The sequence below is a fragment of the Strigops habroptila genome, chromosome Z (assembly GCF_004027225.2).
Source record: "Strigops habroptila isolate Jane chromosome Z, bStrHab1.2.pri, whole genome shotgun sequence".
Lineage (NCBI taxonomy): Eukaryota > Metazoa > Chordata > Aves > Psittaciformes > Psittacidae > Strigops > Strigops habroptila.
In genome coordinates, this window is record NC_044302.2 from 24554614 (window position 1) to 24572294 (window position 17681).

Here is a 17681-nt window from a genome sequence, read left to right on the forward strand (position 1 = left end):
TGTTACGGGAGATGTTGAAGAGAGACATGACCATTCTTCCAGTTAGGAATTCCTTTTGTTCAAGTAGCCTTGTTGACTTAATCATAAAATCAAAGAATGGTTTGTGTTGGAAGGGACCTTAAAGCTCATCCAGTTCCAAGCCCCGGCCATGGGCAGGGACACCTTCCACTAGACCAGGTTGCTCCAAGCCCCGTCCAACCTGGCCTTGAACACTGCCAGGGATAGGGCAACCACAGCTTCTCTGGGCAACCTGTGCCAGGGCCTCACCACCCTCACAGGGAACAATTTCTTCTCAATCTCCACTCTGTCAGGTTAAAGCCATTCCCCCTTGTCCTGTCCCTACAGGCCCTTGTCCAAAGCCCCTCTCCAGCTTCTCCCTGTGGCTGCTCCATCCAGTCTCCATTGAGCCCGTACTTGTGCTGAAAAAAATACTTAGTAGGATTTGCATTAAAAAGAGTATGGATGTTCATGAAGAATTAATTTTTCCGAAGTAAGGGTAAGTAAGAATAGAATCATAAAATCATAGAATCACAGAATGGTTTGGATTGGAAAGGACCTTAAGATCATCTAGTTCCAACCCCCTGCCATGGGCAGGGACACCTCACACTAGACCATGTCACCCAAGACTCCGTCCAACCTGGCCTTGAACACTGTCAGGGATGGAGCATTTACCACTTCTTTGGGCAACCTGTGCCAGTGCCTTACAGTAAAGAACTTCTTCCTTATATCTAACCTGAACTTCTCCTATTTAAGTTTGAACCCGTTACCCCTTGTCCTCTTGCTACAGTCCCTTATGAAGGGATACTGGAGGGCTGCTCTGAAGTCTCCACACAGCTTCTCTTCTCCAAGCTGAACAGCCACAATTTTCTCAGCCTGTCTTCATATGGGAGGTGTATGAGAGAAGAAAATGAGATAACCCAAATAGCCATGTCTCCTGTGTCAATATAATTCTTATATCCTTGCCTGACTTTCCATGCTGCTGCAGTGTAAGACAATTCAGGTTTGTTCCTAGCAGCTGTACAGATACTCTGTTAGGGTGAGGAGTACAGTAGGAGAGGGAGATTTGCCTTTTGTGTTCCTTTTTTCTGTATTCATATGGTAGAAATGGAAGAATAAGTAGATGGAAAGGTTTTTTCTGCCCTCATGGTGTTTACACCAGCACGGTCCTTTTGCCTTGAGCCAGGCTTGCTAAACCAAGTGTTGAACTGTTTTGAACTTCTGTTTTTATTGAACAAAAAGTGCTGCTTTACTCTCTTGAGTTAAGAATAAATGTTGGAATTAGATTATGGTTTATGGAATATCAAAGCTCGTTGTTAGTCTGTTAATGCAGCAAAGTAGCTAATCGTTGACCCAGATGCAGAACTCTTAATGAAGCCATTATTTAGATTTAAATTGGATTTCTGTATTTTATTAGGCATATCCTATTAAATTTATAATAGACAAATTTGCAGTACTGGTTCCTATGTGGCTTATTGGGTATTTATGTTGAGGTGGCTGAGATGGAACTCTTCAAGAATTTTTTTCATATTATGTAAGAGTTTTATTGTTGCTTCAGGCATATCAGAGGTGATAAATTACCTGACAGCCCCCGCTCAATTGTTCTTCTATGGACTTTCTTTTTTACCAGTACATTTCTGTAAAAACTGATGCTTCAAAGCTTTCGCATGCTTTTTACCCCTTTTTTTGATTAAAGTCTCAGTTGCACCACTCTTCTAGACTGTGGTACATTTTCATGTTTTGAAGTTACATTCCACAGATACTAACCTGTGCTTTATTTTTATTTAGTACTGGGCATGTGTTAGTCCTTGTAATACGCGTACAAATAGTTGGCAAATAACGAGGGTTTTCATATCAATTTGGTAACTAACTTTATAACTACAGGTGTTCTTTTAAAAATTTTATTGGTGCATTTTTGTGCATTTTATTGATGCAAGTTGGTGTGGTCTGTAATTTCAGGTTGATGCAACAGAGAGCGAACCAAAGAGTTTTATCTTTATGAGTGAAGATGCGTTGACAAATCCCGACAAGCTGTTGGTCCTTATTCATGGTAACGGTGTGGTCAGAGCAGGTCAGTGGGCCAGGAAGCTTATAATTAATGAAGACCTGGACAGCGGCACGCAGATGCCATACATAAAGAGAGCTGCTGAGGTAAGTGAAATTACATGTGTGTATGGCTGTGTGTGCATACACATATGTGCATGTGTTCCTGTATGTGAAGAGCTCTAAATCTGCAATGTTTTAATTTGTTGATCAGTGTTCGGTATTTCTCTATATAATCATTTTATTTATGATGGGAATGCTTGCTTGTTCTAAAGGAACCAAGTTTCTCTCTTAGAGTAAAAAAAAAAAAAATTTAGTTGTATGTCATGTTGCTGTGGCGGTGCTGCCATGTAGTTTAATATGGCAGCTAACATGACAAGAGCCCTTAGCAGGCGATGAGATGCAATAGAAGGCACTACAGAAATTTGTTATGATTTGAAGTGTTTTCTTTTACATTTCATTAAATTTGTACATATTCTCACTCAACGTCTGTTGTAATCTCATGATAACATGAGCTTTCATGATAACAGCAGGCTTTTTTGCTAGGCTTGTACTGAATTTATTAGAGGCACAGTCTTTTCCAGTTTTGCACTGAATACTGATTCACCTATCAATACTTGACAGTAAAAAACATTTACATTTTATGGACACTATTTTGTTACATTTACATCTGTGTGAGTGACAATGCACAATTTGTGTAATGTGTTTAACACTGGAACTTTGTAGGTGTAATTCATATCTTGCATCCTGCTGCCTAAATGAAACTTAATGTCGTAAACATAAGAAAATCTTATTTAAAACTCACTATTTCTATTATATTTACCAAGTTAAGCTAATGTTCTGCTCTACATATCAGTGCTGTCACTGATTGTTACACATTTTGCTAAATGAAGTTTAATTCTTTACAGTTGGCTTTAAAGTATTCAGTATAGAAAATGGTTCTCTTCAAACATGGGGTTTTTTTAAGGACACAAAGAAAAATTATTAGAACATTAAACCATTAAAATATTTTTGTTTTCTATAATCCACTAACAAAGCACCAGACTACACTTTCTGTGAAAAAAAACCCTAGTCTTGTGAAAGTGACACTTGCCTTCTTCTAATACAAAGGTTTTGTTCATTTTAAACCAATACTGAGACGCAGAACAAAAAACACTTTAGGTTTATTGAGTGTAATATAGGTGTATGGTAGGTCCAGAGTAGGAGATTAACTTCTACAGTGCAAGATCCAAAAGTTTTCTCAGAAACCGAAGAGCAGTTGCTACTTAAATTTTTATACCAATGCTTACACGCCTGCATTTTCGTTCTTTCCTAGAGGTGCTGCTGTCTTGGCTAACATGAGAGGTTGAGTATTTAAAACTGGGATTCCTGAATTAACAGATAATCTTTAAAGGAGTGTTTTTAGTAGAGGAGAGTTATAGGTCTTATTCCTGTTATTTATTTTATGCAATGATTGTGCAGAGTGACAAAGATCAGACCTCTGTTTCCTCAAATGGTTATTATACTTAAAAACAGATTATATATTTCTGCATTTTGAATACTTCTCTATTTATTTAAAAAAAAAAAGGAAAAAACCCAAGGAGTTTGATCACAAAATATCTTTTAATAAATGTAATCATTCAATTTCATTGAGACCTCAGACTTTGTGTTCTTACGATTTTACGTCCTTCTCTCCATAATGTGCTTTTTAAATTCATAGTTCTTTTTAGTTGAGTAATTCCAGCTACTGTAAAACCCACTATCCCTTTTTGTGCATCTTAAAATTCTCGTAAATGTATTACATGTTTAGAACATGTATTATTTGCAATAATTTTTTTTCATGCAAAATGAAGATGAGATCATATTCAGTTGTAGTATATTAAATGTGTTCCTGGTTTTTGTATCCTGTAGTGGGAATTAGATGTATATCTGGTTAGACAAGGCAGTGTTTTATGGATGTCAAACCCCACTGAAGGTATTTGGAATCATTATGTTATGACTAAAAAGAGAATACAGATAGTTATGTACTGATATTATGTCTACTTCATGTGCAAATCATATAAATTACTCTTCCAAGTGCAGGAAATTACAGTACAGTGAGTATAAGGACTCCAATTTTAGTTAATAATAATAAAAATTGCATCCTTTTCTGGGTTTTCTGGCATTCAATCCTCTAGTTGATTTAGGCACTTCTGTCTGGTATGAAATGAAAATAACTGGCCTAAACGATAAATGGCCTGAATGAAAATTGTGATAACTCGTCATGCAACATTGCCAGTTTGAAGTAAGGAATTATTTTCCTTGATCTTCTGGTGTTTCTACTAAGAACAGGTCTCATCCTTGAATGAAACCAGCAGACCTTATCAAAGCATAAGATTACAGTGCTGATGACAAGAGAACATGCATTTTTTTTCTGATAGACTCTCTGGATTTGAAAATTCCACTGATCTGTGTGAGTGTGAAACACATACAAGTAGCTTAAGAGAGTAGGTTTAATTAAAAAAAAAAAAAAAAAAAAAAGGGCAAAAGAAGTGCTTAAATGTCTTTTGTGCAGAAACTAGTTCAGAACTATCACCTCTTATTTCCTTAAAACAAAACTTGACAAACAATCAAACAAAAGGTAGGTCAAAACCCTGTCTTTTTCTCTATTGCTTTTTTCTCTGGAGAGTTATGAGACTACCACAAGCAAGTTTCAGTTCCTTTCTTGGAAAAACTGAAAACAGGGATGCAAAAGCTGGAATTATCAGTGGGCAGTGGACTGAGCAGGAGGAACTGATACTGCTCTCCTAACCAGACGTTAAGAGAAGAAAAGAAACTATTTCTATCTGGTACAGCACTTTCAAGAAAAAAAGAACACAAACCAAAACCAAACATAACCTTTTCTCTTAAAGCATGTGTGAAATAAGGGAGCAGTGCAAAGGCTTAAAATTTATCATGCTTCTTAGTGGCTTGGGGCTGATACACATTGGAAAGAAAAGATCCAAGGAGAAGTATCCTGGTGGGGATTTGAGTAGCTAGAAATGTGTTTTTCCTTTTCATCTAGGTAGTTCCTGTAGGTAACGCTGCTCCTTCCGTCTTTTATATCAAACTCTGTTGTGTAGATTCAATCTTTTGTGTAATAGGTTTGGGAGTAGTTCACAAGGTTTTATGTGAAGAGGTAAGATTAATGTGTTAATTCAGGAATTCAAATCTGATAGTGTAAAAGAGATTTTGAAATATGAAAGAAGAGAACAAGCAAGCAACTAGATAGAGAACAGATTGTAGGAAAAGGAGGAGGGAGAAAAGTGTATACAACGTGAGAGACAGATATGTGTAAATACGTTAAAACACGGTAGGAAAAGATGTACTTTAGAAAAACAAGTATGAAAAAGGCGAATGTGATAATATAAAGCAGTAAGACTGTAACAAAAGCTTAATTAAAACAAAACAAATACATGTTTTAAAGATACTTGAAACCAAAAAAGATGGCAATTTGGTATGGAAAGGGTATGAAATGGTACAAAATATGGTATGAAATAAATATGCACAGGTTTGTTGTTTTGTTCAGATAGAACTTACCTATTGGAAGTTTCTGTAGTGGGAAATACTGATTTTTGACAGAAGCAGTCATCTGATATGTGAGAGACTGAAGTTCAAGTCCCTCCTCTGGGAATGTGGGACTTAGAAGTATAATGCCGCACTGAAGCTATTCAACTTTTTATTAATAAATAAATGAAAATTACATAAAAAAGAAATGTAAATTAGAAGGGGAATTTTAATCTGTCTCTTCTACATTTTGCATAAATGTCTCATTCACTGTAACTCTGCTGTCTGGAGTCGGGCTCTTCTCAGATCAGTTATTATTTACTCATATACACAATGACAGATAGTTATTATTTAGTCATCTATATACTCTGTCTGAAGGAGCACCAGGAGGAGATGGTGAGGGACAGAGGTAAATTCTTTAAATGAGCAGTGAGGGCATTTACATAGGGTGTCAGGAATTAAGGATTTACATTCCTGGTTTCCTTTAGGTAGTTCAGGGTCTCCTTTATTCTCTATGAGGACCTTGGTCACTTTAACAGGATGTTTGGAGGAGGTATACTGCTCTTGTTCATTGTTGAGTGGTAACAACATGGATGGTAATCTAAACATTGCTCTGGGAGATGTACTAGCGATACCAGTGATATAGGGGAACAAGCAAGAAGGGGTGCAGAAGTTGGCTTCTGCTCCATGGAATAGCGTTTCATGCAGTAGCATTCCTTCCGTAGTGGCTGGAGAAGTGGAGTCTGCTGTGGAGTCTGCTGAGCGTTAGGACAAGGAGAAGCTGAAGTTGACTTACTTACAGAGGAAATTTGTTCCTTGGGGAAATGGGAGTTCAGCTTACTCAAGTTTGGACATTGAGAAGAATTTTGGAGTAGGCTTATCTTTGATACCTTTTCTCTAGGGAATAAAGAGGGTATCGGTTTACTGCACAAGTACGAAGAAACTGTTGGATGTCTTCTCTGTCTTTGGAAATCCAGTACATTTGCTACCTAAGTTAGCTGTGGTCCCAAGCATGCTAAAAAATTCAACCACAGCAACTGTCAGTTGTTTGATTTTTTGAAATTACTATTTTTTTAAATAAACATTCAAGAATAGTTGCCAAGTTTCAAATTCATAATACTATAATATAGCTTAGATATTTTTATTATTATTTAAAGGAGAATCAGTACTTGATGTAACACCAGAAAAATAGCTTCTTCAAAGAACCTAGGTGAGTTTTTCAGAAGAAATGCAGCACCCAAAAGTCTGACTTGCCACAAACAAACAAACAAACAAAAAAAGGTTTGCATGACATAGATATCAACTGCAGAAATATTTCTTTAATGGCTGATAAAACGTGATTTTCAGCTTCAGATTTCTCTTGTGTTAATCTCACTCTTTTATGCATTTTCTTAACAATTTCTAATCTTAAGAATATTTTTGGTCAGAATATTGGATTTATTCAATCATATTAATATTATTCATTTGTTTAAAACTGTTAGGTGGGTAATATTTACTGAGAATTAGTGAGGGTAGTTACTTCAGCATGCAATAAGATGTCATTAGTTTTGTGACTCAATTTAATAGAACAAAATCATTCAGTGTAATCAAAGTAAATTTACCCACCATACCTTTCATGTGATTTAGTAACCTTGCTGTTTAGTAACTGGTCTTTCCATTTTGCAAGAATCATCCAATTTCAAAAGTGGGCATTTACACATTCTTGTCAAGAACTTATGATTTGTTTAAACTACGTTAACAAGAATTCTTGCTGAAAAACTTTTATAACTTGCTTTTAAGCATAGAATTTCTTGTTAGACAACATCTTCTTTGTTCTAGTGGTCATATTTTAGGAACCTAAGATTTCAAATTTTGTCTTACAGTTTATACCTGCCTAGCATAATTTCAGTAAGATGGGCAAGGAACACTTTCTGGAAAAAAGAGCTGACATTTCACTGCAATTACAGTTCTTCCACAGCATGCTAATATTTGCATACCTCTTATGTCTTCAAAGTATATTGTTGCAGAAAGATGTTAAAATAGCTCATTTATTTGTCAGTTACAGTGCCAGAGTAATCATAATCTTATTTGAGCATCCTAATACATTACTGAAGTCAAAATTTCACTAAAATGGACAGTAATGTGCTATATGGGGTTTTTTTCAAATATTAATTTTCTGACTGGTATATGTATTTGCTTTTATTCATTCTGTTAAACCATAGAACTAACACTGCTTGTAAATACTTCTTAGTAAGAAGAGAAAACTTCTGTTTAGAATTCCTACTTTTGTGGGGATAATAATAACACAACTTAAGTTATGCAGCTGGTTGGCTGATCTTTTGACATCTTTCTAAAAAACATAAACACAAATGACAGCATAGTACTAAGTAATTTGACACATATAATTGACATAAAATACACCATAGTCTGGAAAGAGAATTTAAAAAGCAATACATTCAATTCCTTCTAAAACATTTTATGAGGAAATCCAAGAAGAGTTTAAAAGCATAGACTAATATTGAACTGACAGGGTATATAAACCCACACCAGCCCCCACGCCAGCAAAGGAAGACAATGAGATGACAGCTCTACTGTTTGGAGAGAGGTTGCTAACGACAGCTTATTCCTTTATGATTTCAGCTCTTGACAGAAGACAGGTCTGCTTGTTGCATCATGACAGAGGTATCATTACCTTCTGGCCCTGTCATGACTGAACTGGGAAAAAAACCACTTGCAGTTCTGAAAATCCAATTACCCTTTGGAATTTAGAGCTTCCTTTCCAAGATAGGCATTACCATTGTTGTATTAATTGTGTTTAATACATTATTAGGGTTTTCTGTTTAATCATTATCATTAGTTTGATAAAGTAGAGATATTTACAGATTGCTTTGTCTTCCCTCATTCTTCTGGCTGTCGTGTTTTAGAACCCTGTAGCACCTTGTGTTAGTTTACTCTTACTATATCACTGGCCTAAGAAAAAGACTCTTTGAGATACTTAGATAAATGTGGATTGAAAATACACTTTTCCCCCAAAACCTTTTGAGCATTCTTTTCACTGGCTAAGTATCTCGTTAAGAACACACACTGAGTATTTAAAATAATCGTGATCATTTTCGAAATAAAGTTTAATATAAGTGTCCTTTTTACCATATGCATATTAGGATTCTTCCTTTTTTTTAACTCCGCTCCCTTCAACTTGTTGGATACCTAACAGTGACTCTGGAGACTTAGAAAAGAGTAAGAGGGGGTGTGGATTTTTGAAACTATGTCAAAAACCTTGGGGTTTGGGTATGATCAGAATTTCAATAGAGGTTGAGATGAGTTTAAATGCATAGAAGGCAAACATAAAAATCTTGTTTAATTTCTGTCATGTTGTTCTTTTTTTAGTCACTCTGATGTCTTTTTCAAATCTGCTTTTCTCTCAAGTTTTGTGGTACTATATCCAAGATCTGTTTTTTTCCTTCTTTGTATTTCATTTTAACTGCTGATCCCTTTTCTGTGGTGCTTCTGCCTTTAATATCAGCTGAAGCGGTCTGAATTGCTGAATCAAAGCCATTTTGGGAGAGAGACAGTGTTTAAGATTGTGCAGGGTGAGATTCTCTGGGTAGAAGGTAACACTTCCTGCAGGTATAATCTATGCACTTGACACTTTCAAAGGCAAGAGAAGCCATGACTTGCTCAGGGGTTAAACTTTTCAAATAACTTCCCTTGGGAAAAATGCCATCAATGAAATGGAATAATTAGTTGAAGATTCTTGAGTAGCCTAGGTTTGAAAAGGAAAGATTAGAGATAGGTCAGGTTTGCACTTCTATTGTATTTTCCCTCCCTTTTGTTTTTTAAACTACGAGCTTTTGTTTAAATGTGTGCAGTATTACAGAATCAGTCTGCTTCAAAAATAATGTCGTCTATTTTAGGCAGTGCGTCAATTTTGTAATGTGTTATGGTCTGTGTAGTCTGATAATTGTAAGAGAAGAGATTAAATTCTACATAAAATATAACTTCAGATTTGCTAGCTTTCTCTTTTCTTACCCACACTTCTTCTGCAAATAGTCATTTTAGCTAATAGAAAACATTTGCACTTTTGAACCTTACTAAAAAGCTTAAAATATAATATACATTAACTAATATTAAAAATTAGATCTAAATAGTATTAAATGAACATTCAGTGCATAGTCGTTGATTTCTATAGAGATGAACAGTTTTTACTATGAAACTAAATTGATCTCACTTTGCATTAATTACACTTGACAGCTTCAGTTTTTATGAGAAATTTACTGTTCTTCTGACTTTTTTTGTATAGTGATTTTTGTTAAGCTATTTTGAAAGGTAAAACCTAACTAAAAATTGTGTTTTCAATGCACAATGTAGTATATGTGTGCTGTACAAAACATTGGTAAATAATGCATGAATGGCTTTGGAATAAAAGATTTTTAGCCTTCGTTCATTATTTACTGATTTGCATTTTTCATTTTTCTTAAAGGAAAGTAAAATCATGGACAGTACTCTGGACAGTAACTGAGCAAGACTTTAGCAAATACATAACCACTGCTTTTCAGAAGTACAGCATTGTATTTCCTAATGGGTTATATCAAAATGAGATCTCTGCCACCTGAATAGATGAGTTTAATTGGTAGGGAATACCCTGCATGCTGAGTTTTCAGAAACTTTTAGCAAGAAAGTGTTGTCTAGTCTTAATTCAATAGCTTACAACTATTCCTGTATGGAGAAGTTTTGAGGATCTGCCTGTGGCAAGTTGGCTGTGGAACCATGACCTTTTAATTGTTCAGAAATTGTGATGAGACTCTTTCAGTTGAGATATAGATCTTCAATATATTGTCTATTTAAAATTTGCTTTATGTGTAGCATTTGTAAGAGAAATGGGTAAATACACACTAGTATGAATGTACTTGGAATTAAGTAGTTTTTAATGGCTTGGATTTTACTCTGCTGTCTGCTTTGTTTACTTAAATACTGCATATTTAGAAGAAAATAAAGTTGAAATCCAGTATCGTTTTGATTCAGAGGGCTCAGGAGTGTGAAAGTGTCATAGCTCTGTGGTTATTTATCTCAAAGAGCAGGACATAGGGGTATCTTTATTTCAGCTGTTTTGCTATAGAGCAGACGTATCTCACTCTTCAAGATGAGCTGGTCCAGTGGAGTTGTGGTAGGGTAGCACCTCAACTTGCACACTGCACCAGTGCCCTCACGGGTTGGTACCATTTAGGGTGAGAACTTTGCTGGATTATTTTGTGTGTGTCATAAACTGTGCTTGTAAGTATGCTTATTTAACCGTGGAATGAAGGTTTTTATAGAAGGCTTTCATAGGGGATTTTTGGCAACTTTTTCTGTTGTGGTGATCTTGTCAGTGATTATCTTAATACAGGCTTTTGAAAATGGCACCAGGCTAAGTACAGTCATCGAATTGCTTGGATTGGAAAAGATGCTTAAGATCAAGTCCAACTGTAAACCTAACACTGCCAAGTTCACCACTAAGCCATGTCCCTAAGTACCACATCTACATGTCTTTTAAATACCTCCAGGGATGGTGACTCCACCACTGCCCTGGGCAGCTTGTTTCAGTGCTTGACAACCCTTTTGGTGAAGGAGTTTTTTCCAATATTCAGTCTAAACCTCCCCTGGCACACCTTGAGGCTGTTTCCTCTTGTCCTATCAATTGTTACCTGGGAGAAGAGATCGACCCCCATCTCGCTACAGCCTGCTTTCAGGTAGTTGTAGAGAGCAGTAAAGTCTCCCCTCAGGCTCCTTTTCTCCAGGTTGAACACCCCCATTTCCCTCAGCCATTCCTTATAAGACTTGTGCTCCATAGCCTTCACCTGCTCTGTTGCCCTTCTTGGGGCACTGTGTACACAGACATTTGTTTATTCTTCATGAGATATTGTTTTAACAGGGATAAACTTAACTTAGCATAATTGCTTTTATATAGGATGGAGTGACCTGTTTCTTGTTCATTAGCTAACATACAATCTCAAGTCAGTAGTTTCATTTGCTTTATGAAAAAATTAGCCAACACCTTTGTTCTGTTCATTCAGGATCATATTAAGTCAGGAATGAGAAATATGCATGCATGCTTTCATATGCTTTAAACAGCTTAACTCACTAAAATTTAAAAATACTTAATGCCTATTTAAAAATATTAAAACTCACTTTTGTCTTAGTAGATGTACAGATGGTTAAACTACCACCTAACTGATCTGAATGCATTATAATATGTAAATTGTATGCTTTATATATCACAGGAACAGTATTACATGTGTGTCAGTATAGGTATGGTGTATGTATGTGTTTAATATTACACTAAATTGCCAATACCCTGTTGATTTTTCAAATGAATCATTACTTAAAAGACTTAACAATTCAATGGGGAGATGAACACTTCCTTATTCATACCATGAAATGCATATTTGAATAAAATTATCCTTTGCTTACTGTGCAGTGAGCTGGAAAATATTAACTTTAATGCATAGGAATTCAAATAAAAAATTGATATGCTTCATCCTTATATACTTTAGTACTGTTCTAATAATGCACAGTGCTGCTTCAGGTAATAAGGAGATAGATACGGTAAAGACTTTGTCATGCAAATTTACTCACAATTGTAATCTTTTGAAAATACATGGATCTTTTAAACGATATATGTCATTTTTGATCAAAAACTTTAAAGTTTAATAATTCTGCTAGAACAAACTAAAACTGTGGGTAATTGTCTTTTTTTCCCTGAAATTAACAAATTATAACATCAAAAAATCTGAGAGTAAGGTATGTAGTAGGTCATTTGCCGCCGCAGGCATTTTCTCTCCCTTTAGGATGTGCTTGTTTAGTTTCTCTCTCTTTGTGCCTGTGGCACTGTATGGTGAAATTCAGGCGTGTTCTTCCCCTCCAAGGAATCTCGGGGGTGGCAGATAACTTATACAAAATTAATAAATGGTGTTGCTTTTTTTATTATCACCCATCACAGGCAATTCAGTTTGTGTTCCCTTTGGAGAGAGGTGGAGTTGCGTAGGGTGTATTCGTTAGAAACAAATACATAGAATAGAATTCTATTCTACATAAAAATTCTTCGACGTAGAATTAAACAGTGAATGTACACGTAATAGGGAGAAATATGTTATTAGGATAATTAAATCGTTACATTTTTAGTGATTTCTTCAGAGAGAAAAAAAGAGCAGTGAAAATCCCTTATGTTGATTAACTTTTTTTTTTTAATAAAGGTTATGTAGAATTTTACAAGAAATTTTACTTAGAAAATTCTAAGAATTTTTAAACATGTCAAAACATAGATGACTTTTAAATTTTTTTTAATTCTAGGTAGATGAATTTAGTTTCCTTTCATCTTGGCAACATTTAAAGAGTAAACCTGTTTTGAGGCTTTCCAGTCGCATGATTATTTTTGGGGAAGTCCAGGTGTACCATCTTGCTTATTCACAACCATTCGTTATACCATATTGCAGTGCTAATCCTCTTAAGAAAGGGAGAGATTGGCACGGATAGCTTAACCTGTTATATTGTGTGCTACATGCAGCCTCCCTCTCTGTCATGCCGAAGGCAGTGAGACTTCAGATTGCTTTGGAGGGTAGAACATTAATGAAGCTTGGGTGTAAATAATTGCTGATATATGCAGGAAAACAACTTAATTTTAATTTCTTCTTTTTTTTTTTAAGTGATTAATTTTAATTACTCTTGTAGCTCTGAAAGACAGAGTTGTATTTAATAGTGCCATGCTCTTATACTGTTGCTTGCTTCTGATGAATAAATCCTTAAAAATATAAAGGTATTAAATATTATAATTTGTTTTGGAGTTACTGCCATTTTAAGTTTTCCTTAAGAACATACATACTTAGCTATGTTTACTGATTTAAATATTTACTTTAGAGTAAGAAGAACATTTACTTATCAGTACTTACTATTAAATGTTCTTTTTACTCTCAAAATCATTTGAAAAATGCAGGCAGAAAATGTTCATGGTGCTTCAGTGCACAGGTGACTGAGTTTGTGCTGACCCTTGGTAACTGAGCCTGTATTTTGAATCCCAGCTCTTCCTCCAGCACTGGGAGTAATGTGATTGAGTCTTCTGGAACGAGTTCCTGAATGCTGATAACAGGAGGCCTTTCCATTAGATACAGAAGCTACTCATGTGGAATATGCACCTTCCACATCACGCATGGTTGAGATCAGATGCAGGATTTTCAGGATCTGACAGCCCTGGTTCGTGAACAGTGATACTTATACTGAATCTAGGTCTGAGTGCTAATATTTAACTGATACCAGCTGATGATAAAAATAACTGATTCTGGGATTCCATTTTAATGATAAAGTGTTGTTATTGTCAAGTACTGATAACAGTAATTGCTAACAATTACAATTACAATGATGAAAGTATTTATTAATTAATACCTCATGTTGAATCAAACATTTACTGGCTTTGATTATGTAAGCAGTGTCAAGAGACTGTCATTAATTTGATCTTTTTTACCCATGTTGACATTCTTCATATTTTGTTCATTGTCTTTGCATTGACTATGTTAGATGACTGTCTTTTCGCCTTATTTTGAAACAGAGCCTTCCTTAAAACAAAAATATTCAGCTATTTTTGATTCAGTTTAATGCGCCTGTCATCCCATCCCATACCGTATGTTCACCTGCTCTGCCTGTGGTGTCCTGTGTGTTTTTCTGTACATTTAATTTATTTTTCTAAATGCAGTTTTATGCAGGTATGAGAAGAGAAGAGTAGAGGGAGTTTTAAATAAAAGCCATGTGCAAGAGTTTGACTGAATCATTCAAACATCACCCTTCTCAGATGAAAAGAGGTGCTTTAGTGTTTTTGTGCTGGAAATTAAGGTCTCACTTCTAGGCTCACTTGTATTAAATTGGGGGGAGGTTATGTAGAATTTTACAAGAGCTTCAATATAAAATAATATTTAAGCATCAAAGACAATCAAAATTAGTAATTGTTATTTTGACTTGTTACCAATTCCATGTAATTAATATTTTGAAAACATTATTCATGTCTTTCTGGAGTCCTCATGTTCCTCTTCGAGAGGTTAACTGAGAACTTAACCAACACTAGTTTTGTACCTTGTTTCTACTTCTTCATAGTAGTAGCTTTATGGTATCATCATTTTACATTTACAGCTAGGCAAATACTTCTTTTTCAGCCATTTTTTTCTCTAGTTTATATTTTTCAAATTAAAACTATTGCTTTCTGGAGTGCCTCTCTGTGTATGTAAGCAAGTGTATATATGTGCATGTAGAGAAAGATAGATGCATCTTAATTGTCTAGTTGGTTGTAACTTTTCAATTCTATAAATGTTAATATAATGTGCTGCATTCAGGGAAAATAATAGTTAACTTCTTACCTGTTTTGGGTATGAAAGCTGCACGTGACTTTTTTTTTAAATGCTTATTATATTTTATGTTTATATTTTATAATATTATATGGCTATTTTAAAGCACTGAAAAAGTACTGTTTCAGGTTACTCTTTTCTCTGAACCCAGTTATATATGATATATTAAAAGGGAGTTGTACCGACTACCCCTCAAAGATAATAGTAGTTTAAATGTCATATAGGTTGACTCACACTGTGATTTAATTTGATATAGCTGTTGTATGTGTGGTTTTTTCCTCTGAGCATCCTTATTGAAAGACTTTTAAGTAACAAACTCATTAGGAATAGGTAATAATCCTTTAACAAGGTGCATAAGAATGACAGTTGACATAGTCTTGTAAAAACTATACAAAACCTGGAAAAATAACTTTGCTGCACTATGTGCTCAGTAAAATCAAATCTCTCTACTGCCCCTATATAAGAGAGTACTGGGTCAGTGTCAAAAAATTGAGGTATTTACTGTGGTGACATTCAGTAACTGAATTTTTTAGATGCTGCTCATAGGTCTGGGGGTTTTGATGCAGTATGTCTGTATAAACGATGAAAATTTAAAGAAAATACAGCAATTTTACAAGTGACTTGTCTTTCCTTTAATATTCTGACATAGGGTCAAAAAAGCCCCAGTCCTGCTCTGCAGGGAATGTCTCAGAGGTGAGGGGGGACTTTGTGTCTTTCTCTGTGGTGAGGTTTGTTCTTTGGTGGATGATCCCTTCTAGAAAGAAGGTTTTCTAGAAAAAAGCAGCTTTATGCGGGCTTTACATAGTCATGCTTCCCCTAAATATCAGGCTGAATGCAAACTGGATGGAGCAGCCCTGAGGAGAAGGACTTGGGGTGTTGGGTGGTGAGAAGCTTCCCATGATGCAGCTTCAATGTTCACTAGAGCCCAGAACCCCCCCGTGTGCTGGGCTGCACCCCCAGAGCATAAGCAGCAGGTTGGAGGAAGGGATTCTCCCCCTCTGCTGTGCCCTGGGGAGGCCCCCTCTGCAGTCCTGATCCAGCTCTGGGGCAACAACACAAGACGGACATGGAGCTGCTGGAGCGAGTCCAGAGGAGGTCACGGAGATGCTGCAAGGGCTGGAGCAGCTCTGCTCTGGAGACAGGCTGAGAGAGCTGGGCTGGTTCAGCTGGGAGAAAAGAAGTGCCTAAAGAGGCTACAGGAAAGCTGGAGAAGGGCTTTGGACAAGGGCCTGTAGGGACAGGACAAGGAGAAATGGCTTTAACCTGACAGAGGGGAGATTGAATCATAGAATCATAGAATCATAGAATCGTAAGGGTTGGAAAGGACCTTAAGATCATCTAGTTCCAACCCCCCTGCCATGGGCAGGGACACCTTGCCCTAAACCACGTGGTTCAAGGCTCTGTCCGACCTGGCCTTGAACACCGCCAGGGATGGAGCATCCACAACCTCCCTGGGCAACCCATTCCAGTGCTTCACCACCCTCACTGTAAAGAACTTCTTCCTTACATCTAATCTAAATTTCCCCTGTTTAAGTTTGAACCCATTACCCCTTGTCCTACCACTACAGTCCCTAAGGAAGAGTCCCTCCCCAGCATCCTTGTAGACCCCCTTCAGATACTGGAAGGCTGCTATGAGGTCTCCACGCAGCCTTCTCTTCTCCAGGCTGAACAGCCCCAACTCTCTCAGCCTGTCTTCATACGGGAGGTGCTTCAGCCCTCTTCTCATCCTCGTGGCCCTCCTCTGGATTCGCTCCAACAGCTCCATGTCCTTTTTATGTTGAGGACACCAGAACTGTACGCAGTACTCCAAGTGAGGTCTCACGAGAGCAGAGTAGAGGGGTAGGATCACCTCCTTCGACCTGCTGGTCACACTTCTTTTGATGCAGCCCAGGATACGGTTGGCTTTCTGGGCTGCAAGCGCACACTGCCGGCTCATGTTAAGCTTCTCGTCAACCAACACCCCCAAGTCCTTCTCTGCAGGGCTGCTCTGAATCTCTTCGCCACCCAACCTGTAGCAGTGCCTGGGGTTGCCCCGACCCAGGTGTAGGACCTTACACTTGGCTTGGTTAAACTTCATAAGGTTGGCATCGGCCCACCTCACAAGCATGTCACGGTCCCTCTGGATGGCATCCCTTCCCTCCAGCGTATCAACCAAACCACACAGCTTGGTGTCGTCGGCAAACTTGCTGGGGGCGCACTCAATCCCACTGTCCATGTCGCCGACAAAGATGTTGAACAGGACCGGTCCCAACACCGATCCCTGAGGGACACCACTCCTTACAGGTTTCCAACTGGACATCGAGCCATTTACCACAACTCTTTGCGTGCGGCCATCGAACCAGTTTTTTATCTACCGAGTGCTCCATCTATCAAATTGATATCTCTCCAATTTAGAGACAAGGATGTCATGCGGGACAGTGTCGAACGCTTTGCACAAGTCCAGGTGGATGACGTCAACTACTCTGCCCCTGTCCATCAGTTCCGTGGCTCCATCATAGAAGGCCACCAAATTGGTGAGGCAGGATTTCCCCTTAGTGAAGCCATGTTGGCTGTCACCAACCACCTTGTTGTTTTTCATGTGCCTTAGCATGTTTTCCAGGAGAAACTGTTCCAAGATTTTGCCAGGCACAGAGGTGAGACTGGCTGGTCTGTAGTTCCCCGGGTCTTCCATCTTCCCCTTCTTGAAAATGGGGGTTATATTACCCTTCTTCCAGTCATCGGGAACTTCACCTGACTGCCAGGATTTTTCGAATATGATGGGCAGTGGTTTAGCAACTTCATTCGCCAGCTCCTTCA

General features: G+C 37.3%; 1 protein-coding gene and 1 long non-coding RNA gene across 7 annotated transcripts in view; one reads left to right on the forward strand and one right to left on the reverse strand.

Annotated features, from left to right (window-relative positions):
* FAM172A (family with sequence similarity 172 member A) overlaps positions 1-17681 on the forward strand; it is a 282640-nt gene that overhangs the window by 60013 nt on the left and 204946 nt on the right. For all 6 annotated transcript variants that reach the window (XM_030471059.1, XM_030471057.1, XM_030471056.1 and 3 more), the window contains one exon: positions 1957-2148. In XM_030471059.1, coding sequence (XP_030326919.1) covers positions 1957-2148 — 192 coding nt within the window. The remainder of the gene's footprint in view (positions 1-1956; positions 2149-17681) is intronic.
* LOC115601288 lies at positions 711-16498 on the reverse strand. Its single transcript, XR_003989299.1, has 3 exons — positions 16446-16498; positions 16393-16394; positions 711-777 (listed from the first exon to the last, which is right to left on the reverse strand). It is a non-coding gene; the product is annotated as an uncharacterized LOC115601288 (long non-coding RNA).